The sequence below is a fragment of the Marmota monax genome, unplaced genomic scaffold, assembly GCF_021218885.2.
Source record: "Marmota monax isolate L192 unplaced genomic scaffold, Marmota_monax_Labrador192_F-V1.1 WCK01_AAM20220418_F8-fsc00244, whole genome shotgun sequence".
Lineage (NCBI taxonomy): Eukaryota > Metazoa > Chordata > Mammalia > Rodentia > Sciuridae > Marmota > Marmota monax.
Window position 1 is genome coordinate 216854 of NW_026692962.1, and position 26772 is coordinate 243625.

Consider the following 26772-nt stretch of genomic DNA (forward strand, 5'->3'; position numbering starts at 1 on the left):
AGGTACCCTCCTTGGCTTTGCTGCAGACCACCCTGAACACCTGGGGAGGCCACCACAAACAGTCACTGAACACAGCTTCGTTCCTGAGGGATGCATCCCATACTTGGAGAATTCCCAATGGCTGGCTCCTCTTTAGTTTGGTTTTGGTATAAGAACAGACTCAATAAGAGTGAAAATAAGGGTTTTAGTGGAATCCTGATTTGGGCAAACTAACATCATGTTGCTTCAATAAACTGATTCAGGGGGCTGGGGATGTGGCTCAAGCAGTAGCGCGCTCGCCTGGCATGCATGCGGCCCGGGTTCGAGCCTCAGCACCACATACAAACAAAGATGAGTCCACCGAGAATTAAAAAATAAATATTTAAAAAAACAAACAAAACTGATTCAGCAAATTCCTAACATCAACAACCCCTGCAGAATACATAGGCTTTAGGGAGACTTTCAAATTGCTACCCAAGCCCCACCAGTACACATAGAACTGTCTTCCTTTTGACCTAACAGTACCTATCCCTTCAACACATCATAAAATTATCAGTTCCCACTTTTGGAACATGAGATGAAGTGGCCTAATTTTTACACTTCTTCAGAGCATGTTAATCCAAGCACATCTAATGACTTAAATTCTGTGCCTTGTCTCATCTTTAAAACAGAGATAATCAATCACAGCACCTAACTAATAGGGTTGCTGAGGAGACCAAAGTAATTAATACATGTAAGGCACTAAGGATATCTGACACTATGGCATTATTACTAGGTGTTATTCAAGTTTTCCCTCCCAATTACTATGTGGAGAGCACTTAGGCTAAATGACTCAGTACAGCACTTTAATCCAAAGAGTTTTATGTGCATCCTCGAAGCATTATGCTCAGATGGCACAGTGTTCCCACACTGCTCCCTGAATGGTCTGGGGTCACATAGATGTCACCTATGTTGCTCCCCCAATGAAAAGCAAAACTTAAGCCATGACTTGAAGGGGGTGGGAGAGAAAAAAATAAAAAAAACAAGAACTTGAATGGCTTGGATTTGTGTGACCTAAGGATACAGCTTATCTTAATATTGGTGTGTGTTTGTGAAACAGATATGAAGCTGGGCTAGGGTGTTAAGGGAGGCACAATGATTGAACCTCAATAAGAAAAGATAGTATGTTGAGAAGGAGCAAAACCACTGTGTTAGTCTGCTTTGTTCTGCTGTAACAGAATACTTGAGACTGGGTAACTTATAAAGAACGGAGATTTATTTCTTACAGTTCTGGAGGCAGGGAAGTCCAGGATTGAGGAGTAACTTCTGGTGAGGGCTTTCTTTCTGTTTCAGCATGGTAGAAAGCATCACATGGTTAGAGAAAGCAAGAGATTGAAAGTGCAGCCTCAAGCGCTTTTATAATCAGCATTGATCCATCCATGCATGAGGGTGAACCCCTCATGGCCTGGACACCTCTCATTAGTCCTCACTTTCTAACACTTTGCATTGGGGATTATATTTCCAACACATGCTTTTCTGGGGGATACTTTCAAACTTCCTTCCCTGTTGTGCTTCATTTTCAAATGTCAGAGGAATACTCTGCATAATGAACAGAACCTTGATTTCCTTTTTGGCCATTCTTAGCAATGATTTTTGGTTTTTTTCCATTTACAAAACCCTGGTAACTGCTATTAGTCCCATATTAGTGAAGACATATTAGTGGAAGACAAGAATTTTATGGCTGCTTTGCTTTAATTTCAACCACTAAGAACACAGCAAGAGCTTAGTTCACCCCTGGCACACCCCAGGATGTGGACAGCCTTGTGGAATAGCACTGCTGCCAGAGCCAGGCTCCTGCCTCTGCCTTCCTCCAGGGGATCCTGCCATCCTGAAGGTCCTTACACACAACAGGGAATGAATCCTTTGTTGAATTCTCAGTGGATGAGACTATAGAGATGATAATGGCATTGGCATGGGATAGGACAAGATGATGAGAATTATCTTGAGCCAATGATGTTGAACCTTCAGGCGGATATGGTGCATATTTACTTCAGGCCTCCTTCTCCTTTATGCAAAGGGTAAGGCTTTACTGATCACGTTATTCTTCATTTAAAATTCAGCAAATGCCCATCAGTGGGGAACTGGTTAAATTATATGACACCTATCTTCTGATTGTCTTAGACAGATTCAGAAACTTCTATTAGATAGTTCTTAGTATCCTGTTCTTTTCCCTGTGTAGAAATATAATTATATTTTTATTTTTATGAATTTTAGTATCTGTTTTCTTCATTAGACTGTAAGTCCAATCAAGGCAGGGACCATGAGGGCAGGCACTGTGTGCCCAGAGCTTAGAACCATTCTTAGTATACAGTAGATGTTTGATATCTGAATGTATAATAAATACATCAATAGAATATTATACAATCATTTAAAATATGATAATGTGGAACTGTTTATTGACATATAGGAATCCAGAAAATAATGACAAGTTGAAAAAAAATTAAAATGATCAAATAGTACATATACTATGATCCAATTTTTATAAAAAGAATAAGCATATAGATACATCAAAATGTTAATAGTGGTAGGACTATGGATTATATCTTATTTTGTTTGTAACTTCCATATTATCTGAATTTTTAAAATAACAGTATTTATTTAATTTATTATTTTGATTTAAAAACTATTCCCATTTAGAAAAAAAATTCAAGTAGACATTAAAATGATCTTTTTCTGCCACAAAACTTCACATGAACAATGAATTTTGGCATACAGTATTCAATTAAACAATATCAGAAACAACTCAGATTTCTGAATTCAAATCCCAATGCTGGATTACATTCATCTTGATATTTCTGATTAAAGTGAACCTTTAACAAAATAATCATTATGAAGCCTTCCTTTCTGAATAAATTTCATTATTTTATTTTTATATTCATAATTACTCATCAGACTCTTCTCTCCTTTTATTCATGTTCCTACTCAGGACATGAAGGATGGAATAGACACTTTTTTCTCTTCTTAATCTTATTTGTAGCTAAAAATCAAGAAAATTAAAAGGCAGCAGGCTTTTGAATTTAAAAAAAAAAAATTAGCAGCTGCAACATTTAAAGTACTTTCCTCACATGAAGTAAGTTGTTGAAAGTGAAGTTTCTTCCCAACTAAATGCCAAAGTATATCCACTTTAAACAGGTACCTTTAACAGCCTTACTGATTATAAAACTATCATTAAGATTAGGCTATAATTTCCCCTTTTAAAAGCTGTTAATTTATATAAATAAGGCATTCATACATGATTCTCTCTACACAGAGCAAGAGTATATATATATATATATATATTATATACCTAAATATCTTAAAAGAAGTATAATTGCACTTATATATCGATAAGCATGATTATAGGGAAATGGAAAATGTTTTGGTATACAAATTCCTTTCCCCAATTAAGTATAAAGTTTCATTAAGAATTAGTTAAGAAAGAAAGGAAGGAAGAAGCAAATGCTGTGTGTATATGGCTACTTGCCTGTTAGTAACAATGCTTTTGTTTTCTTCTCAGTTTCAATCCACTGACACACAGACCTCAGCACCATATCAAGAAGTCCCACTCTGACCTATAAAATGTGACAGCCCCAGGAGACCTATTACACTATTACTCATTTTCATTAAACAGTTAACATAGTAGTGATAAATATTGTGCCTTAGAACCTTAATCATAAAATACAAATCATTTATAATACAAATTATGATGAAGAATGTGTGCTGGCACAACGAGGCTTTACATACTTTGGAAGCTCAGAAAGTTCAAGAATGTCTTATTCATCTTCATTTCAGATCTAGTAGCATAAAAGCTGGGTTTTCTAAGTAGGATTTCCACAAATTAGAGAAGCGTGACATTGTAGCACCATCAATAATTCTGTGATCAGCCGACCAGCTCACATTCATTATCTGTGCTTTATATACTTCTCCTTTCTGGTTAAATCGGGGAAGGGCCTAGAAATAAGGAAAACAAATAAATAGGTAAACTTTCATTGCTCAAAAGTCAAACTCTGCTGACAATGGTATAAAATCAGGCAAACCCTCTTCTCTATGATAGAGATGATGTAGACATCCCAAAATACTAACTCCTATTATTCCTATCTTTGGGAGGATGTGCCCTAAGCATTCCGTTTCTACAAGGTTATCTTATATCTCTATATAATTGCCACACCTACCATAGACTTCATCTCAATTTCAAATATTTATCAATATTTAACAAGCACCTATTATGTGCCAGGTACTCTATGGACCCTGGGAGAGCCCATAAAAGTTGAGGATTCCAAGCCCCCTCACTGAGGACAAGAAGGAAATGAGCCTTATGGATACCTGAGGAGATGGTGGGGAGCACAACCAGAGTGTTGTAGGAAAACCAAAGCTGGAAGATGACTACAGTGGAGGGCAGGGGTGAGGGTGGAACACGGGGTGGGGTGGGGGTATGTCATGAAAGGTAGTGTTTCTCAATCTATATTTGGTAAAGGATCTTTTCTTAAAATAAAATGTCTAATCCATGGTAGGCTATTTTTTAAAAAGCATACTAAAAGTAAACTATTAAAACAGAAATAGAGCCCGGCACAGTGATGCATGCCTGTAATCCCAGTGGCTTAGGAGGCTGAGGCAGGAGGATGCTGAGTTCAAAGCCAGCCTCAGCAAAAGCAAGATGCTAAACAACTCAGTGACATCCTGTCTCTAAATAAAATATAAAATAGGGCTGGGGATGTGGCTCAGTGTATCATTATCAGTATCAGTTCAATCCCTGATACCAAAAAAAAAAAAAAAGAAAGAAAGAAAGAAATAGAAATTACTAGCTCCAACTTCTTATTGGATTTATTATACAAAATCACTCTGTAAACTGCTTTAAAAGTTTCCAAGGTCTACCCTTTCCATCTGTACTTACTGCCTCATCTTAGACACAATAGTTGCAGCCCACCAGAGGTCAGAGGTCCTTGGTCACACTGAGTGGCATCCCTGTGGTTCTAGGTAGGCCATTGTGGCTACCCTGTTTTTGGCTGAGTGAGATGAGAAGCCACTGGAGGTGTCTGAGCGGAACTCTTACTCACAAATGGGGAAGATTTCAAGAGGAGTAGGATGGTGGTGAGGAAAGGAGCAGGAGCTTAGTTCTAGATCTGTTAAAACCTGAGATGCTTATTGACCTCCAAGCAGGATATGTGAGTTTGGATTTGAAAGCTGAGGTCCAGTCTGGAGATACAAATTTGAGAGACATAGGTGTGTAAATGGTATTACAGCCGTGAGACTGGATCAGATAAAGAAAAGGGCTAGAACTGAACTTGGGTACTCCAATGTTTAGATATTGGGGAAATGAGGGTGTACAACAAAGGAGACTCAGAGCTAATGGGCACCGAGACAGGAGGAAAACCAGTACAGCAAGATATTCTGCAACTCAATGGAATGGATCACTGTCTCAAATACAGTTAAAAGGTCAAGCAAGGGATTGTTGTACTCAGTGGTAGAGTGCTTGCCTAGCAGGTGTGAGGCACTGGGTTTGATCCTCAGCACCACAAGAAATAAATAAATAAGGATACTGTGTCCATCGACAACTAAAAATAATATTAAAAAAATAAAAGTCAAGAAAAGGAGAACAGTATTGAGTATCAAGGAGGTTTTGGTGTCTTAGACAATTTAGCAATAAGGAATTTAAAATTTATAGTTAAAAAAAAACAGGAAAGGAGAGATGAAATGGAGGGAGAGAGAAATTAAATACTATTTGTCCCTACTGAACAAAGACTACATTAAGTCACAATTAATATTTATATTCTAAGATCTATACTTCATATCTTGAAGAAACCATAGGTAAACCAATTCTTTAAAAATACACCTGGCTGATGCTGGGAGAACTGGAAATCCATATGCAACAAAATGAAAATAAACCCCTGTCTCTCACCATGCACAAAACTCAACTCAAAGTGGATCAAGGACATAGGAATTAGACCAGAGACCCTGAGAGTAATAGAGGAAAAAGTAGGCCCAAATCTTTACCACATCAGATTAGGCCCCAACTTCCTTAACAAGACTCTTAAAGTGCAAATATAATCAAATCAAATAAAAAACTAATAAATGGTATGGTTTCAAACTAAAAAGCTTCTTCTCAGCAAAAGAAACAAACAACGAGGTGAAGAGAGAGCCTACATTTTGGGGAGCAAATTTTTGCCACAGGCAGGTCAGATACAGCACTAATCTCCAGAATACATAAAGAACTCAGAACACTTAACACAAAAAAACCCAAACAACCCAATCAATAAATGGGCTTAGTTGCTGAACAGACACTTCTCAAAAGAAGATATACTTTTGATCAACAAATATATGAAAAAATGTTCAACATCTCTAGTAATTAGAGAAATGCAATCAAAACGACTCTAAAATTTCATCTCGCTCCAGTCAGAATGGCAATTATCAAGAATACAAGCAACAATAAGTGTGGTGAGGATGTGGGGGAAAGTGCATACTCATACACTGTTAGTGGGACTGCAAATTGGTGCAACCACTCTGGAAAGCACTATGGAGATTTCTTAGAAAACTTGGAATGGAACCACCATTTGACCCAGCTATCCCACTCCTTGCTCTATACCCAAAGGACTTAAAATCAGTATACTATAATAACACAGCCACATCAATGTTAATAGCAGCTCAGTTCACAATAGCTAAACTGTGGAACCAACCTAGATGCCCTTCAATAGATGAATGGATAAAAAAAAAAAAAACAACAAAACTGTGGTATATGTACACAATGGAATATTACTTAGCATTAAAAGAGAATAAAATTATTACATTTGAAGGTAAATGGATAGAAGAATATCATGCTAAACAAAGTAAGCCAATCCCAAAAAACCAAAGCCAAACTCTGAAAAGTGGACGATGATCCATAATGGGAGGGTGAGAAAAATGGAGGAACTTTAATTGGGCAGGAGGGAGGGGGAGGGAGTATGGGGGAAGGAAAGATGGTAGAATGAGATGGACATTATTACCCTAGGTACATGTATGACTGCACATATGATGTGATGCTACATTGTGTACAGCCAGAGAAATGAAAAGTTGTGCTGCAAATAATAAAAAATATGTATCTGCTGAGCAGATATTTGTACACTAATGTTCATGCAGTGTTATTCACAATTGACAAGAAAATGGAAATAATCCAAATATTCACTGGCAGACGAATGGAGAAGCAAAACATAATATATACATACAATAGATTATTATCAAGGCTTAAAAACAAGTGAAATTCTCATATATACTACAATATGGATGAACTTGGAAAATTATATGCTAAATGAAGTAAGCTATACACAAAAGGGTAACTATGCATGATTCTACTTACATGAAGTATAAGAGTAGTTAATGCAAAGAGTAGAATGGCAGGTGCGGGGGCTGGGAAGAGGCAGGGTGGGTACAGACTTTCACTTTTACAGAGAAAAAGATTTTGATTGACCTGAACCTAAACAATCTAGATCACCATTTATTGCCCATGGCAGCAGCCACCAGAATTGCAGGGCTACCTGCAATTAGGAAGAAACAACTGATTAAGCCAAACTTCACAAACTCACACCTACAAAGTAAGGGGAAAAACTTAGGAATGATAACTCTACTTTATGCTTACTTCCCTAATTTGCTTTAAATTGTTTTTAATTATGTAATACACATACCATAATTGATCCAAGGGCCCCAATGGCTACTTCAGGTGGCAATATCACTGGCTTGGTATAAGTGCCACCAATCTTTAAAAAAAGAAAGAGAGTAGGATTAAGAGTTTAAAGAACAAATGGCAAATATCATTTTATATTTTTAACTAAGCATACGAACAAAACTTTAAATGATGGTTCATGAATCTGAACATCATCACTCACTGATCCAATGTTGGAAAGAGTAAATGTTCCTCCGGTAAGGTCACTGGTGCTGAGCTGACCAGCAGAGCCCAATTTCTGGAGGCGGTTCAATTCAGTGGCAATCTCAAATACAGAGCGGATCTGAACATTTTTCACATTAGGGACAATCAACCCCTGTTCAGTGTCCATTGCTATCCCAATGTTATGTGAAGCCTAAGAAATAAAAAAATTATACAACAGTTTTTTAATAAATAAGTTAAAAGTAAAGGAAGGATAAAACTTCACCATTTTCTAAAATAACCATCAACAACTACTTTCTCCAAATTGACAATGACTTATAAGAAACAAATTTTTTTTTTTTTTTTTTTGGTACCAGGGGATTGAACCCAGGGGCACTTAACCACTGAGCACATCCCTAGACCTTTTAAATACTTTATTTAGAGACGAGGTCTCATTGAGTTGCTTACGGCCTCACTAAAATGCTGAGGATGACTTTGAATCTGTGATCCCCCTTCCTCAGCCTCCCAAGCTGCTGGGATTACAGGCATGTACCATGGTGCCCAGATACAAGAAATGATTTTAAGCAGGTATAGTGGCCCTTAACTCAGGAGGATCACAAGTTCAAGGCCAGCCTCAGCAACTTATGAGACCATCTTTCAAAATAAAAATAAAAATAAAAGGCATAATTTTGTTCGGCTTTCAAAGTCCCTGTATATCCTCTATATCTGGAGAGACTAGTAAAGATTAGCATTGGAGGTGGGTGCAGTGGCACACACCTGTAATCCCAGCAACTCAGGGGGCTGAGGTAATAGGAATACAAGTCTAAGGTTAATCTTGGCAACTTAGCAAGATCCTGTTTCAAAATAAAAATAAAAAGGGTTGGGGATATGAGCTGGGGATGTATCTCAGTGGTAGAGCACTTAACTCACATGTGTGAGGCACTGGGTTCGGTCCTCAGCACCACATAAAGATAAAAAAATTAAGCTATTGTGTCCATCTACAACTAAAAAATATTTTTAAAAAAAAGGTTGGGGATATGACTCAATGGTAGAGTGCCTCTGGGTTTAATCTCTAGTACTGCAAAAAGGAAAGAAAAAGACATGAAATAAAACAATTAAAAAAAATTTTTTTTTGAAAAATGATAATTGCTTTGTCAGTAGGAAAGTAGGGCATATGTTGTTAGTGGGAGTATAAACTGGTATAGATTTTCTGGAGAAGAGCTGACAATCTGTACCAACATTCATAAAAAATTGTGCTAAGAGATAAATACAGAAGAATATAGGAATGAATAGGGATGTTGAATACAGATGGCTTTTAAGTTTGAGAAACTGCAAATAATCAAAATATTTATCATAGGTTACTGATCAGTTGAATATCAAAGCTATATTTATTGACATATAATAATGCCCATAATATATTACATAAAAAAGGAAAAAAGAAGCAAGAAAATTTTCAAATATTTTTCTAAAGTATGTAAAAAATGAAATCCTGGAAGAACATATATCTCAACATAAACAGTAAGTTACTTTAAAGTCATGGAATTGAAGGTAAATATCATTATTTTGTCTAGATTTCTTGTCCTATTTATTTAAACAAAATTAAATACAATTGCCTATTTTAATCATATTGGAATATTTTAAATCTGATCCCCTAAAGAATCTAAGCTCACTGTGTGTGTGTGTGTGTGTGTGTGTGTATTGCAGTGGATCAAACCCAGGGCCTTGTGAATGCTAGGCAAGTGCTCTTCTACTGCTGAACTATATCCTAGTCCTCTAAGCTCATATCTGGTTCTGTATTTCTAATGAGAAATGTACATAAGGATTGACATCCCACAAAAAGCTCTATCTTAATAACTCCAAACAGAAGAGTTCACTTGAACTGAATTCAAATTTTATTAGTTTTTTCGTTTAAATTATTCTCACTCTTAAAATTCTAGGAATTCACCTTTGAGGGACTTGCTTCTTTTGGGAGGCAGTTTTATCCCATACCTTAATTCTATATAAAAAAAGATTGCCATTTGAGGTATGATGGAAGTCTCTCTAACCTACAAGCATCATCTTCTATTTATAACAGACACTTTCACATTGCATAGCCAACCTTGTATGTTATATTCTGGCAGTTTTCATCCACAGAAGAATTAAGAATAGGAAACTGCAGTAATCCCAAAGAAGCAGCCTGTTTAATAGAAAGAGAATGCAAAGTTAGCATTTGAACGCAGAAAGGATAAGGAATTTGAAGGAATAAGAGATATAAAAGAGGGAAGGAGAGAATCATCTATGCTGAGTTTAATATCAAGCCTAATGCACTGAGGCATGACACTTCCACTGTTACTCTCAATCAATATGAATCACTGAATCACCTCTGTGTCTTCCTCTTTGCCTTTTCCTTTAATTTCCCTCCCTCTTTTTCCCTTAATACCATTTCTCTACTGCGCATATTCAGATTTCCCCAACTGTACCCAAAATGTCCTCAATAGCTTTCTCCACCCATGCAGGATTTTAATAATCGAGGTTCACTTGTATTTGGTGGTCTTGACTTGTATTAAACTTAAAAGGCAGCAAAATCAAACTGTTTAAGATTATTCTTAAAAAGAATCCACTTCCCTCATCTAGATCTATTAAAAATCTTAGTTTATTTGCGTTGTTTTGTTAATTCTGTCTGGATATGGTCTGACAGGAAAATAAATAAATAAATAAAATACTTGAACTAGAGTTAAGGAAAGTTATGGAAATCTTTCATAGTAATTAGTTTAGATAGGATGGGTTAAGGAAGTAGATCAATGAAGGCCAAATACAATGAAAACATTTGTTACAAATTCCTGAATTTTTATGACTTGAAAGTTTTAGCAAGCATTTCATTTGTTAACTATAACTTTTATCTTCTTTATGTAGAAATATATAAGTAAGGCTAAAGTGTTACACATAAAAAGTACTGTGAGCCAGGCATGGTGGCGCACCCTGTAATCCTAGCAGCTTGGGAGGCTGAAGCAGAAAGACTGTGAGTTCAGAGCCAGCCTCAGCAACAGCGAGGCGCTAAGCAACTCAGTGAGACCCTGTCTCTAAATAAAATACAAAAAAAGGGGACTGAGGTTGTGGCTCAGCAGTAGAGCGCTTGCCTAGCACGTGGGAGGCGCTGGGTTTGATTCTCAGCACTGCATATAAATAAATAAAGTAAAGGTCCATTGACAACTAAAAAAAAAAAAAATTAAAAAAATAGGGCTGGGGATGTGGCTAAGTAGTTGAGTGCCCCTGAGTTCAATCCCCAGTACATGTTCACCACCTCCAAAAAAAAAAAAAAGTGTTTTTGAGCATAACCCAAATTTGTAAAAGAAAATACAAGACACATGCCCATGGATTAGGTAATTTTCCCTCTACATAAATATTTTGTAGTATTTTTTAAAATATTTTTTTTAGTTGTAAGTGGACACAATATCTTTATTTTTATTTACTTATTTTCATGTGGTGCTGAAAATCAAACCCAGGGCCTCCCGCGTGTGAGGCAAATGTTCTACCACTGAGCTACAACCCCAGCCCTTGTAGTATTTTTTAAACGTTCTAAAATCTATATGCTATTTTAAAACAAAGTTCACTAAATTTTATTTTCAAAATACCTATCAGATATTTCATTTAGACTGGAACAATAAAGAAAAATGGTAATAAAAGAGATCCAATATATTTAAGAACTGGTCTACTCTAGCTTCCAAATAGACATGCTATCACCAGGAGGCAGTGAGAAAAAGCCAGTCAAAACATGGTGGCACTCTCTTGCTATTCAAGGTTGCCTTCCCCCAACCCAACTCTTTTTCCCCTAAGGCCAGGGGAATTTCTTTGTCTCTCCTCTTCTTCAATTCCTATTCATTCCCCAATGAACTGCAATCATACTTGTACCTCGACAACACCTTCTTCCACCTATCTTGGTAGACGCCACTCACAACTTCCCAATGATTACTCCAATAGCATTGCTACCCTTGTCCTGTTTAACCTTTGTGAAGCACAAAACTGCCATCTACTTCCCTCCTTTCTCTGGGGCAAGACAGGCTGAATCAATGGTCCCACTCCTCCTGGCCTCCCGGCCCTTAATAGTGCCCTATTAAGCACTGAGCTTCAATATGTGACTTGTTTTGGTCAAAGATAAGAACAAATTTGAAGCAGCAGAGCTTGGGGAAAAAATGGTCTTGGGGGGAAAAAAAGTGGGCTTGCACATTTCTGCTTTCTCTGTCAACCCTTCCAGTGCTGAGACCATTTATAGGTGAGCATGCTGGGGAGAAGAGAGATGTGGGAGAGAAATGATTCATCCCTGTGGAGGCCATTCCATACCAGCCGGTCCCTTGCCCACCTATGAGCTGACTGCAGACATGAGAACACTGCTGAGGACAGCAGACTCACTCACTCTCCTACAGACTCAAGTGACTCAATAAACAGCTATTTTTTTTTTTTTTAATATTTGTTTAGTTGTAGACGAACACACAGTATCTTTATTTATTTTTAATGTGGTGCTAAGGATCGAACCTGGTGCCTCACACATGTAAGGCAAGGACTTTACCACTGAGCTACAGCCCAGCCCCTAAACAACTATTTTTAAACAATTAAATTTTAAGGTAGTTTGCTGTATAGCAACAGAAACCAGTTACTTGGCCTCTAAGCAACTCTTTCCTGGTCTATCTCCACTCACCATCAACTTTCTTTGCCAATTCAACTTCTACTCATCCCTGTGTAACCCTTCACCACCTTCTAATTCACACACAATTTGGGTGATGTCTTCCACCTAATTTCCACTGCCTCGTCTTGACAGCTGACTCCCTACAGCTTTCACAGAGTCCAGATGCTCTCCGTCACCTACAGACATCTACTACATCTCATTTCTATAGAGCATGCACTTACTTGTCAGCGTGGCTGCTCAAGGAGAATGGTTTCTGTCTCATGAGTCTCAGTGTCCAGCAAAGAGACAACCAAGTAAACACTGGCAATACACTGAGATATACACATTAGAAGGGGAAAGAAAAGTGTATTTAACTCAAACAGTGACAGCCACAGAAGCTTCTAGAAGAGTTTATATCTAAACAATTTGGTATTTAGGATGTGCAGGTATTTGGTCAAGAGAAGAGCGGCATTTAAGAAGGAATTATGTATTCCACCAAGTAGGCGTAGCTTACTATGACTATCAGAGGCAACGACCATGAGAGAGAAGACTGGAGACAAAGACAGCAGGGACTTACAGTATTTGAATGTCATATTAAGGAGTTTGAAAACTATCCTAAAGGCAAAGAAAGAGAACCACTAAAAAGAGTCAGGAACTAATAAAATAATCTGTTTTAAGGAAGATCAGTCTTGTGGAGCAAGAAGGTAGAAACATCAGTATGCACTTTCAAATAAATACACCAAAACCAGAAACTTAAGGATTTTTACTGGTTAGCTATGTTTCCTTGACAGGTTTCTCAATCTTTTGGAGGCCTAAATGTTTTTTTAAAAAGGAAAATGAGGTCAGTAATATTTACATGTCAGGGTTACTCTGAGGATTAAGAGATACTACACATGGCATGCTTACTACAGGGCCTACCACATGGTAGCTACTTCACACTGGTCATTAATGTGAGCTATACTATGAGTTGCTCAAGGTCAGCTGATGGTTTCACTGTATACTGGCCCCAGGATCTAGTGACACTAGAAATGATTCACAGGAGCCTCCACCTAAGTTTGTTGAAGAAATGAAAATAAATGCATGTCAGCAATATATAAAATCAATACAAAATCTCATTTTAGTTCAAAGCAGACTTTCCTGTGATCCTTTCAGAATTAAAAGCTTTGACTAACTGGCAGGACAACCCCAACCTCCAACACCATCCTCATGTTCAGAGAGATAAGCAGATAAGAATATAATACACAATTCCAATTTTATAAGTTCTAAGGCAAAAAATAATGTGCCTGCACATTTTTCTAACTATACGATATGGTGAGAAGTAATATTTTATTAAAATCAGTTTAGCACATCGCATTTCTGCAAAAAAAAAAAAAAAAAAAAAGGTCAATGTCCTACTCACAAACATGTCTGAAATCTCACCTTTAAGAAAAAGGGCATAAAGGAGAGTTTAATTCCACGAGATGCAGCAATAGGTTTTAATTCTTCTCGTAACTTAACCAGTTCAGTAACGTCAACCTCATCACAATAGCCAAAATGAGGTATCTTCAGGGCTGCAGACATGGTCTTAACCATTGCTTTTTGAAAGCCTGGAAAACATTCAATTATTTTACTTATAAACCTGACATAGTATCCATTCTTCAGAAATTAACTATATACCAATTGAAGTGTTTCTGGAAAAGCTATCATAAATTATATGCTGAATTTGAACTTTCCCTTTCGTAAGACTTAAAAACATTGTATTATAGACATGCATCTATTAAAGTAGCTTCCTCCTAAACAAATGTACTGTTGCTGTGTGTTACTGTTATGACTTTACCTTTTACGGGTTCCGTTATGTCTTTGCCTGTGAATACCGGAGGCCTTGATATTGGTATGGGAACAGTCCTGTCTTTTGGTTTTGGTGGCGGTGGTATAATTTCAGCTTTAGGTGAAGGAGGTAATATAGCTCCTGTCTGCTTTTCCAAATAATTGAGAATATCTTCTTTAAGTATTCTGCCATCTCTTCCTGAGCCAACAACTTCACTCAACTTGATCTAATAAAATAATACATTTTAATGTTAAAAATACAACTGCTCTCTCTCTGCTGAATAAATTAGTATAGGAAATAACATTTTCATCATCTTATATATGTCACACCTCCCCTACATAAGTAATCACTTGTTACTTTTGTAACACTGTTCATTTGCCCATGTAGTTTTGAGGTATTTATATATAACCCATAGCTATTCATGAAAAACTTATTTTCAACAGTCAAGTATTTTTAAATTTCATCCATAATTTTACTTTATTTACTTATTTAGGCACTAGGGGTTGAGCCCAGAGGTACTCTACCACTGAGCTACATTTCCAGGCCTCTTTACTTTTCTTTTTTACTTTTTAACTGTAAAACAGGGTCTCACTAAATTGCTCAGGCTGACCTCAAGCTTGCAATCCTCCTTTCTCAGCCTCCTGAGTCACTGGGACCACTGGCGTGCACCACCACACTCGGCTCTTTCCTAATTCTTTCTTGAGTTTTTCTATTCTTAGAGACTACATACATAAAAGGGAGAACTGAGAATTTAAATAAGAATACACACCATAACTAATTTAGACTAATATTTCTGATGTTGGTTACCAGTTAAACATATAATAGCTTAAATAATCATATAAAAGCTTTCTCAAATTATTTTTTTTGATGGTTGCTTTGGAAAAATTAGTACAAAACATTTAATTCTATTTCAATAAAACTAAACACAAGTTTGGATGATATCCTCACACAGTGTGTATTAATTTCTTAGAGTCATACTTCATTTTCTTTGTATTAGTGCATCTAGAGAAGATGACTTTTTTCATTTGTTCTAATTAGTTATACATGACAATAGAATGAATTTTGATACATCATACATAAATGGAGTATATATAACTTCTCACTGGTCTGATTGTACATGGTGTACAGTTACACAGATCATGTTATCATATGCATACAGGATAATAATGTCTGATTCATTCTACTATCATTCCTACCGAATGCTCCCTCCCTTCCCTTCTGTCTAGCCTGCAATACCTCTACTTAGAAGATGACTTTAAAAGAATAAAAAACTTATGAACTTTATAACAATAGTGGACTCTGAATTTCAACAAAAATTTTTAAGGAAATGCAAACAACTATAATGCCATTGATATTTACTTTTAAATTCAATTCATAATTATTCAAACTGCAAGAAAAGAAAAAAAGTGACTTAGGATAATAAACTCCAACATTTAATTTCTAGTAGTTATACAAATATTCTAGTCATTATATGTATCTTTAGGAGGTCATGTAGGAAAACCAAACCATGTATTTCTTCTACAGGTGATCTTTCTATACATCTAAGAAAAAAGCTGGTAAAATGTTTTATAACTTTTAAAACAATAAATCATTATTTCATCTGATGTCCTAAATAACCTAGTGTGTCATATTAAAATTTCTATTTTATCCCCCCCCCCCTTCAGATGTTTCTTTCTATTGAATTGACTATTACACTTCTAAAGTTCTGAAGTAGCCAACAGACCATAGAAAGACATTTCTTTAGGCTCCTGCTTGAAACCAACAGCTTCAACAAACTGCTGGCCTTGATTCAGGGCCAAAATTTTCTGTTTTCTATTATGCTAGATGGTCTTCATATTTGAGTACACTTAACGATTACATACAATTTCATCAAGGGTATATAACATAATTTACATAAGCATTTCCTTGATTTTGAACACACATGTACTTTCTAATGTTTGGCTATATAAACACAAGGAAGAAAATGTCCCAGATTATTTTCTTGGGATAATTCCCCAAAGGCAGAGTAACTAGCTGAATGAATATGAACATCTTAATGATTCTATTATACATTCCCAAAACAGCTTTTGTTTTTTCCCCACTGCAACTTAACTACTTTTCTCAAAAACAGACAAACAAGTCTGCACTGTGGGCCGCAGTGGAAAGAACTCAGGCTTTGGAACACCTATTTACTTCATCAACCTCCCTGACCTTTCTCATCAGCAAAATGGGGATAATCCAAACCACCCCTATAGGGTTGTTTAATTATTAGAGATAATGTGTATTTGGTATCTGACCTGTATGTGCTCAATAGTTGCAACAGTGATTGCTGAGGCAGTATCTGATGACTGAGAACACTGGTTTTGAAGTGAAATTGACTCACTGTTACACTCTGGCTCCTTGGTAGTATTAGCTATGTGAATTTAGACTAGTCACTTTACATCTACAAGTCTGAGAACAGCTCTTTATCTCACCGGGTTAAATGAGATAATATATGAATACTTATGGGCTTCATTATACTCTCCATTTGCTCACTAACTGTGCTATAGTTTGGATCTGGAATGTCCCCCAAAGGCCCATGTCTTAAAAGATGTGGTCCCCGGTTTTGGAAGATGGTGGAAACTTTGAAGTGGGGCTTAGTGGGAGGTCTTCCAATTGTTGGGGATGTGCCTAAGGGGGGACTGTGGAGCTTGGTTTCTTTCTTTCAATTCCCAGCCATGAGGTGAATGGATTTCCCCTACTGCACACCTACCATGACGTACTATGCTGCAACAGGCCCAAAAAACTGGGGCCAATTAGTCATGGCCTGGAAACTCTGAAACTGAGACCAAATAACCTTTCCACTTCTTAAGTTGATCATCTCAGGCAATACAGATTGGCAAAGGGAATACAAATGGTTTTCCTCCTTCCCTCAAAGCAGTACAATTCTGTGATTCTCCCAATCTTTCTTGGATCAGAGCCTATCCTTGCTACTACATCCCATTTTTCCTTTTCCCTTTCCCATCCTGCTTCTCTCATTCCCTTCATAGATTTTTATTCTTTTAATACATGAATCACAGACATCCAAATTCCTACTTCAAGTTGTATTTCTAGGTCACCTGACATAAGATACTGTTATGTATAAATGCTCTGTTATTAGGCTATAAGAAAGAATAAAAACACACTGCTCAATGTTAAGTAATAAATTCATAATCCCTTCTTACCTTTCTCAAGTGCTGTTTTGCCACTAAGACTTTTTTATTTTATTTTTTTAATATTTATTTTTTAGTTGTAGTTGGACACAATACATTTATTTATTTTTTTAATGTGGTGCTGAGGATCGAACCAGGGCCTTGCACGTGCTAGGCAAGCACTCTACCGCTGAGCCACAATCCCAGCCCCAACTAAGACTTTTTTTAATATATTTTATTTTAGCTATGGATGGACCTTTATTTTTTTATTCATTTATTTATATGTGGTGCTGAGAATTGAATCCAGTGTCTCACATATGTGAGGCAAGCACTCTACCACTGAGCCACAACCCCAGCCCCACTACCAGTTTTTTTTTAATATTCATTTTTTAGTTATAGTTGGACACAATACCTTTATTTCACTTATTTATTTTTTATGTGGTGCTGAGGATCGAACCCAGGGCCTCATGCGTGCAAGGCGAGCGCTGTACTGCTGAACCACAACCCCAGCCCCCTATCACTTTTTAATAACAGACATTTTCTTTTTTTTTTTTTTTTGGTATTAGGGACTTAACCCAGGGGCTCTTAACCACGGAGCCACACACACCTTTTTATATTTTATTTTGAGACAGGGTCTCACTAAGTTGCTTAGGTCCTCACTAAGTTGCTAAAGCTGGCCTTGAACACACAATCCTCCTGCCTTAGCCTCCCAAGCAGCTGAGATTACAGGTATTCACCACCACACCCTGCCATTTTCATCTTTTGTTAATCCTAACATAAGCCATTTCATCCTGCATAGTTGGCCACTTTTTCAGAGATACAAATGTATACATTTGTATACAGACTTAGATATTAAGAGAACTCACATTGTTTTCCATTGCCAGGCGGCGAACTGCAGGGGTTGCCAGTGTTTTCTGGCCTTTTATCTCCTGGTGTATGTGTTCATCATGGGACACAGCAGGAGTTTCAACAACATCTTCTTCTGAATCTGGAAACAAGAAAATTTTTTTACAAAGCTTAGTGGCCTCTAATATCTAAAACTCCAAGTCCATAGTCAAAATGCATAATAGTGGTTATAGCTGGGCTACTTTAGAGTGGGAAAACATGCAACTAAATCAATGGTAGGCATAGATTGGGAGGTAGGTACCAATACCTGGTATTATTTAAGTTATAATTACAGGAACTCCAATACTAACTTGGATGATACATATTTGCTGAAATAAGGGAAATGTATAAATATCCAAATGTATCATATAGCAGAGTTATTCTATATTTTTTCAAAACATCTAGTAATTCACTGCTATTCACCTTCCTGGAAAATATTTTGTGATAATATAATACTATAATACTGCCTTTTAGAATAACATGGGTATATATGAGAAGTAACTCATATTATTGCAATAGTCACGTAGTTGTTGGAGTAAAGCTCTAATTAATAAAATAGGGCCTTACTACACAGCACTTCAAATAATTTCCATAGTGTTTTTACACATATTTTATTCTTTGATTATCACAAAAATGCTAAGAAGATTAATCTCAGGGAAGAGATTGAGAGGTTTCTCAATAAACGGAAGATTTCTCAATTTTACCAATGTAGAAGAGACTAAGAATGGCATTGAAACTAATCTGAAATAATTTCATCACTTTGTTGGGTTGATGAAATTTTAGTGGTTCTAGCATTGCATTCTAATATTTAAATTTCATCTATTTTTTTTTTTTTGTACTTGGGATTGATCCTGGGATACTTTACCATTGAATATTACATCCCTTTTCCCTTAAAAAATTTTTTTTTAAATTTGAGTCAGGGTCTTGGGATAGAGTCTTGCTTGAAGGTTGCTGAAGGTCTTGCTAAATGGTTGAGGCTGGCCTCAAACTTATAATCACCCTGCCTCAGTTTCCCAAGTCACTGGGATTATAGGCATGTGCCACGATGTCCAGTAAATTGGGTTCATTTCTTTATCCTGGGCTGCCTCACATGAAATGATAAAACAAAATAGTAGGAGCAAATATTTTACAAATTACAAAATGATTCTGAAAAAGGTGATGATAATGATGATTATATAGGCTACACTATAACTTGGATATTGCTCCCAGACTTTTGAACTATACTACTAAAATATCTTTATCTTAGCACTTGCTGATGGAATGCTGACTTAGGAATCCCACCACAGAACTTATTACTCCCAAGGCTCTGATATCAAAGTGATTTTCAGCCAGGTATGGTGGTGCACACCTATAATCACAGCTACTTGGAAGACTGAGGCAGGAGGATTGCTTGAGACACAAGTTCTATACCAGCTTCAGCAACAAAGCAAGACCCCATCTCAAAAAAGGTGGGGGGAGGCTATTTCATAGATGATATAACTTTTGTTTTGTGACCTTCTGCAGGAAACCATCCGTGAAATACAAGAGGACCTTCTCTTGGCATGAAAGCCAGGAAGGGATAGGCCTGGCATCGGGAACTTCCCATGGCTCTTGGGGGATGACAGATCACCCAATGCATGTGACCTTCCCCTCTGCTCTGCTAGAAAGGTTCCTCATAGTAACGCTGAAGATGGACATAACCTGTTAGGAACTGAACAACCCACCTTTAACCTTTTTTGGAAAAAAACATTCTATAGAATCTCTTTGATGTCTCCGGATATAAATGAAGCAGGCACGGGCTCCATTTTGTCAGAAGGTGGATTGTCTGTCAGCTTGCCCCTCCTGTCCCCACTTTCTGTGTTCTGTGGGGTTTTTGCCGCTCTATTTTCAGCCAGGTGTGGTGGTGCACACCTATAATCACAGCTACTTAAAAGGCTGAGGCAGGAGGATTGCTTGAGACACAAATTCTACACCAGCTTTTCTTTCTCAGCCAGCCCATTCCACCAAGGGGAACCCCATTCCCACCACTGCTTGGGAGGTGGGTGGGAATCTTCTGAGGTAGGGAGTTAAATATCTGCCACCAGTGGGACTACCTATTGTTTCAGTTTTCCACTATAACATTATCTTAATGAATTACCTTTTGGAATAACATTCCCTGCTTATAAGTTCCACAGGTGCTGATGTTATGGAATGCTGAGCTCTTTACTTTCACTCTGGTTTTACTTCTTTTTTGTTCTCTCTCTTCTTAAGAAGTCTGGGTTTTAAAAGAATGCTTGTACATATGAGTGCTACTATTGTTTGGGTGTGCTTTGAGTCTCCCCCAAGAGTCAGTGTAATAGGAAGCTGGGTGTCTAGGGTGACAGTATTATGAGATACTGTAGAAACTTTAAGAGGTTTAAGAGGCTGTGGATGAAGCACAGTAGTAGAGCACCTACTTAGCATTTGTGAAGCCCTAGGTTTAAACCCAAGCACCATACACAAAAAAAGAGGAGGGCACTCCGGTCAGGGGCATGATCTTGGAGGGTAGTTCCTGTGCAACCTTTGAGTTCTCTCTGCTCATGGTTTGAAATATGCCAATTTGCTCCTAGACACACTCTGTTGTGATGGGCTGCCATCTGTGACTCTCACCAGAGGCTAAACCAATGGGGATGCCCAATCTTGGACTTTAATCCTATAAAACTTTAAGTAAACTTCCTTTACTTTAAAAACTGCCCATATCAGGTATTTTGTTATCGTAATGAAACACAAATACAAGCTATCCCATTATGTTAATCTTTGTATACTCCAATTTTTGTTCTTAGTGACTAGTGTTTAGGACTTGACTCTTTAATTCTTTTTTTTTTTCCTAAAGAGAGAGAGAGAGAGAGAGAGAGAGAGAATTTTAATATTTATTTTTTAGTTATCAGCTGGTACAACATCTTTGTTTGTATGTGGTGCTGAGAATCGAACCCAGGCTGCACGCATGCCAGGCGAGCGCGCTACCACTTGAGCCACATCCCCAGCCCCTTTAATTCTTGAGAGTTTTTCTGTTTTTTGAACACTAAGATTTTCAGAAGGCAGGCTTCCTAATAAATGAAATTTTACTATTCATGATATCAAAAGAAAATCATGCATCACTAAGAACCTTTTCTATTTTCTTAATTTTGTCTTTCAAACACCCAACCCAGATCCTGTAAGTTGGTAAAATTATAAGTTGTTCCAATGACAAAAAGACAGCAGTAATCAATTTGGTAAAAGAGATGAACACAGTTACAGTACCTTTTAAAGCTTCTGTTTCTATGTCCACTAATGGCTTCCCCACATAGGCAATATCATCTAGATTATAATAGAGTTTTTTAATGACTCCATCATAACGACTAGTAATAGTAACAGAAGCTTTATCACTTTGAACTTCACAGATGCTATCAAACTGAGACACTGTATCTCCTTCTTTAACATACCTAAAAGAAAAAGACATGAGATACTTTTACATGGACAATCCTAATTAGAGATCATCCTAACAATTAAATGCCATGCCACGCTGCATCAGTATCCATTTAGCCTAGCAGTTATTCCCAGACAGTGCACCAAGGAATGTTTCAGAGAAGATGATGCTAGCTTCCAGAGTCTCTTGGATATACCTCCAAGAAATATTAAAGTTTCTAATATTTAACCACTTATGTATCTATAACCCATAAATCCATAGTATAATTAAACTTCCAGATTTTCTACCTGACCCTTTTCTTGGGGAAAAAAAGTTTAAAAATGTATTTTTAAAGTGAAATTTTCTCTTTACTATGTTATAAGTTAAGCATTCTAATCTTAAAAATCTAAAACCTGAAACATTGTAAGAGTTGACATGTTGCTTAAAAATTTTCAAATTTTGGATCCTTTTGGATTTTGGACTTTCAGACCAAGGGTGTAAAGTCTATACAAGTATTCTAATATATAAAAAATTCAAAAATCTGAATTAATTTTGGTCTCAAGCATTTAAGATAATGGATACTAAACTTATGTTAGTCTTTTTAAAACTTTAAGGAATGCTTATTATTTCTAGAACTAAGTAAACAAATTGTCTTCAATTAGTTTTGTGAAATAACTAATTAGTCAATTATTTTTTAATTTTTAAATTTGTTTTAATTAGTTATACATGACAGTAGAATGCATTTATGCACTTTGATATATCATACATAAATGGGATATAATTTCTTATTTTTCTGGGTGTACATGTTGTAGAATCACATTGGTCATGCAGTCACATATATACATAAAGTAATAATGTCTGTTTCGTTCTATCCTTTGTATCTTCACATCCCCTCCCTCCCCTCCCTTCACTTCCCTCTACCTAATCTATGGTAACACTATTCTTTTCTAGTGCCCCGCCCCCCTTATTGTGAATTAGCATCCTCATATTACAGAAAACATTCAGTCTTTGGTTTTGAAGGGGATTGGCTTATTTCGCTTAGCATGATACTCTCAAACTCCATCCATTTACTGGCAAATGCCATAACTTCATTCTTCTTTAAAGCTGAATAATATTTGCTGCGCCCCTCCCCTGACTCAGGCAATGGCAAGGCCCTACTGAGGTGGATGGCACAAGGCGTCCATCCTCTGGAGGAGCGCAGTATGTTTCTGGGAATGGGCTGGTTTGTTTTTGTATTCCTTTAATAAGTATAGTTGCGATTTCTCATATGACCATTAAGTATGAAGGAAAAAACATGTGAGCCTGCCAAAATGAAAAGTATATATGGTCAACTTCACAAGTAAAGATTGGGATTCGGCACCTTCACTTTGGTGTCTGTGTTGCTTCTCCACCCCCCTTTCGCTGACTCCTCGCCATCCGTTCATCTCCTGAGACCCCCTGTTGGAGCTGGACTCCGACAAATATTCTATTGAAATATATATACCACATTTTCTTTATCCATTTATCTATTGAAGGACACCTAGGTTGGTTCCATATTTTAGCTATTGTGAATTGAGCTGCTATAAACATAGACATAGCTGCATTACTGTAGTATGCTGATTGTAAGTCCTTTAGGTAAAAACCCAGGAATGGGATAGCTAGGTCAAATGGCAATTAATTAATTTTTGAGACAGGAGGCTCACTATGGCTGGGCACAGTGTCGCATGCCTGTAATCCCAGTGGCTCAGGAAGCTGAGGCAGGAGGATGGCAAGTTCAAAGCCAGCCTCAGCAAAAGCTAGGAGCTAAGCAATTCAGTAAGCCCCTGTCTTCAAATAAAATATAAACTAGGCTAGGGATGTGGCTCAGTGGTTGACTGACACTGAGTTCAATTCCAGGTATCCGCACCAGAAAAAAAATGTCTTACTATGTTGCCCATGCTGGGCTACAACACATGATTCTCTAGCTCAACCATGCCTGGCTTAGTTTTTGCATTTCAGGTATGACTTTTCTCAGTTTTCCTTTCTACAATTATTTTAGCTTGTCCTTGTATACCAGTCTATTTTTCATTTTTCATATGCTTTACAATGTTCATTACATGTTCTTAGCAAGCAGAACAAGGAGAATGGGTCCAAGCCTGAAATGCTACATGTAAATTCTAATACTACTCTTGATGTGTCTGGCTTATTTCTGGCTACCATCAATTCTTCAAAATAATAATTAATCCATTCTTAATGCCTGCCTTTGTGTCTTAATCAGTTTTCAGTCCTTTGCTAAAACATCAATCATGACATAAACACTAATTTTAAAAGCACATATAGGGGCTGGGGTTGTAGCTTAGTGGTAAAGCACTTGCCTCATATGTGTGAGGCCTTAGGTTCAATCCTCAGCACCACATAAAAATAAACAAATAAAAATAAAAAGATATTGTGTTCATAAACAATTAACTATTATTATTTTCATTATTTTACTATTAAATAAATAAATAAACTGGGAAAAAACCACATACAGATAATTTTTATTTCCAGAATGGCAGAGTAACAACCTCCAAAAATCTGTTCCGCCAAGTAAACAACAAGTACACTGACAAAAATCTTTCATCTTTAAAAATTAACTTTTTAAAATTTTGGTAATTAAAAAAAAAAAAAAAAGCTGGGCTGGGGATGTGGCTCAAGCGGTAGCGCGCTCGCCTGGCATGCGTGCGGCCGAGGTTCGATCCTCAGCATCACATAAAAACAAAGATGTTGTGTCTGCCGAAAACTAAAAAATAAATATTAAAAAAAAAAAGCTTACAAAAGCTGAGAAATACTTATTTAAGAAAAATGACTGATTCTCATTAAAAATAGTGAGTTCTATGGCATTCGAACTTGCCCTATTCTTATCCTCATTTCCCTATATCATTGGTAGCCTTAAATATCAGCAACTTCACAGATGAGGTTTGGAACTCCATAAAAAATCATACCTCCAAAAAACTGTCACTATTTGACTTGTCTGGCAGCTAACTGAAAATGTTGCACTCACACAATTCCCTTTGCTGGGAAAAAAAAGTCTAACCTCAGAGTGTTTGCTGAAAACCATCAGCAAAGGTTGTTTAAAATCTCAGCTGGTTAAAGGAATGATAGAAACTGGGACCAAAGATTGGCCAGAGATCTCACAAGGAAGTCGACCTGGGGAACGAGATGTCCATAGGAGGCTTTGTAAAGCTCTGACATATTCAAAGGGATCTGGAGCCATGAAATGTGTAGGGCAGTGTTCATGATTAACAGAACAGAGAGAACACCTCAGGTTGACCCTGAGGCCCTGTGCAAGCAAGAAATAAAGGCTAAGAAAATGTTGTAAAATGCTAGAGGACTGAAGGCAAGTACAACCTGCATAAAGAACTCCTTGGCAAAGGGATGAAGACTTACTGCTTCTAGATACTTAAGCAAGTCACTTTCTAATGATCCACCAAGTTAACTGAGTACAGATTTCAGTGGCCACACACGAAAGGGAATACAGACTTTACAAAATCAGTCTAGGAAAGTCACTAAGCAGAGAGCAGTCTCCCAGCCCTGCCCCATCCCACCAAAGCAAAAGTCTGGGGAGGTGGGATCTGATTTCTAGATATGCCACAATACTGTATCTAAAATATCCAGTTTTCAATCAAAAAATTATAAGACATGCAAAGAAACAAAAAAGTATGGCCCTATACACAGGAAAACAAAAAATGTGGTTAATAGAAACCATCCTTGAGGAAGCACAAATGTTGGACTTACAAGGCAAGACTTTAAATCATCAATTAAAAGTTAAATCAATCATTAAAGAAATATTCAAAGAACTAAAAGAAATCATGTCTAAAAAATTAGAGGGAAGGATGAGAAAATGATTTCTCACCAAGTAGAGAATATCAATAATGTGATAGAAATATATACATGAAAAAACACACCAAATTCTGGAGTTGAAGATTACAATGAATAAAATGAAACTTCACCAGTAGGACTCAACAATAGATTCTTGTCAGCAGAAGAAAAAACTGGCTAATTTGAAGAAAGGTCAAATGAAAATTTCCATCTGAGGAATGAAAAGAAAAAAGAAGGAAGAAAAATGAACAGAACCTTAGAGACTTATGAGACACAATCATCAAGTATGTTAACATATACATTGGCATTTCAGGAGAAAAGAGACAAAGGGGCAAAATAAACATTTATAGAAATAGCAGCCAAAAATATCCCAGATTTGAAGAAAAACTTTAATGTACACATGTAAAAAGCTTAACAAACTCCAAGAAGAATAAGTTCAAGGACAGCTACACCTAGATACATCATAATCAAACTACTAAAACAGAGTATGTTGAAAACAACATAAGAAAAACCACATACATGTATAAGAAATTATTCAATTCAAGAAAGCTCTTAATATTTCTTTAAGAATTTCTTAAAAACAAATCAAATTATTTCTCATTTAAAGAACTATTACATTTTCATTAGGAATTAAATGACTTCCTGTTCCAAGAGCCTTGTACCCTATACTAAACATATGAATCTAAAGAAATAATAAGAGACAGAAATTTAGAAATTAAAAAAAAATTAAAAAATCTAGAAAGAGTAGTCCTGGTTCTGAAAATAAAGTATCAAAATGTAAATGGAGAGGGGCCTTTTCAAGATGGTGGAATAGAGGAAGTTGCTTTCCTGGCTGCTCCATGGAGTGAAACCAAGAAAGCACAGAGGCAGCTTTCTTAGCAAGGTAGGTGAACAAAAAAAGTATAGGGGGGGACTTTACTGGAATTTAAAATTGGAGATTCAAAGCAGAATGAGGACTCAGGAGGTTGGATATGATAAGATAGGGAAGAAATCCCCAGTGGCACAGCCACTGCCACAGCCTGGCTAGAAGCACGAGCCAGAGAGGTCCTCCGTGAGCATGTTGTAAGACGGACGAGGCTGGGGCTGGACAGAGGCTGGATACGGAAGAATCAGCAGAAGCAGGTTGATTGGCTGCAGCCAGGTTCAGAGGGGAAAACTTTCGCTACAATTAATCAATCCCCCTGAATGCGGAGTTCAGAAAGTTTTAGAACTTTATACCCAGTGTGTAGCAGGAGGGGCTAAGAGGTTCACAATCTACAGAAGTCC

The 26772-nt window shown here is 37.0% G+C and overlaps 1 protein-coding gene and 1 non-coding gene across 2 annotated transcripts in view; both read right to left on the bottom strand.

Annotated features, from left to right (window-relative positions):
- Positions 1-2385: 2385 nt before the first annotated feature.
- Positions 2386-26772, bottom strand: part of Dbt (dihydrolipoamide branched chain transacylase E2) — a 44758-nt gene continuing 20371 nt past the window's right edge. Inside the window, exons 4-11 of the mRNA XM_046452309.2 lie at positions 21546-21727; positions 18290-18411; positions 14284-14500; positions 13887-14053; positions 9927-10004; positions 7851-8042; positions 7650-7721; positions 2386-3948 (exon numbers count right to left, since the gene is read on the bottom strand). Coding sequence (XP_046308265.1) covers positions 3781-3948; positions 7650-7721; positions 7851-8042; positions 9927-10004; positions 13887-14053; positions 14284-14500; positions 18290-18411; positions 21546-21727 — 1198 coding nt within the window. The 3' untranslated portion in view covers positions 2386-3780. The remainder of the gene's footprint in view (positions 3949-7649; positions 7722-7850; positions 8043-9926; positions 10005-13886; positions 14054-14283; positions 14501-18289; positions 18412-21545; positions 21728-26772) is intronic.
- Positions 15937-16073, bottom strand: LOC124097787 (small nucleolar RNA SNORA2/SNORA34 family). Its single transcript, XR_006853364.1, has one exon. It is a non-coding gene; the product is annotated as a small nucleolar RNA SNORA2/SNORA34 family (small nucleolar RNA).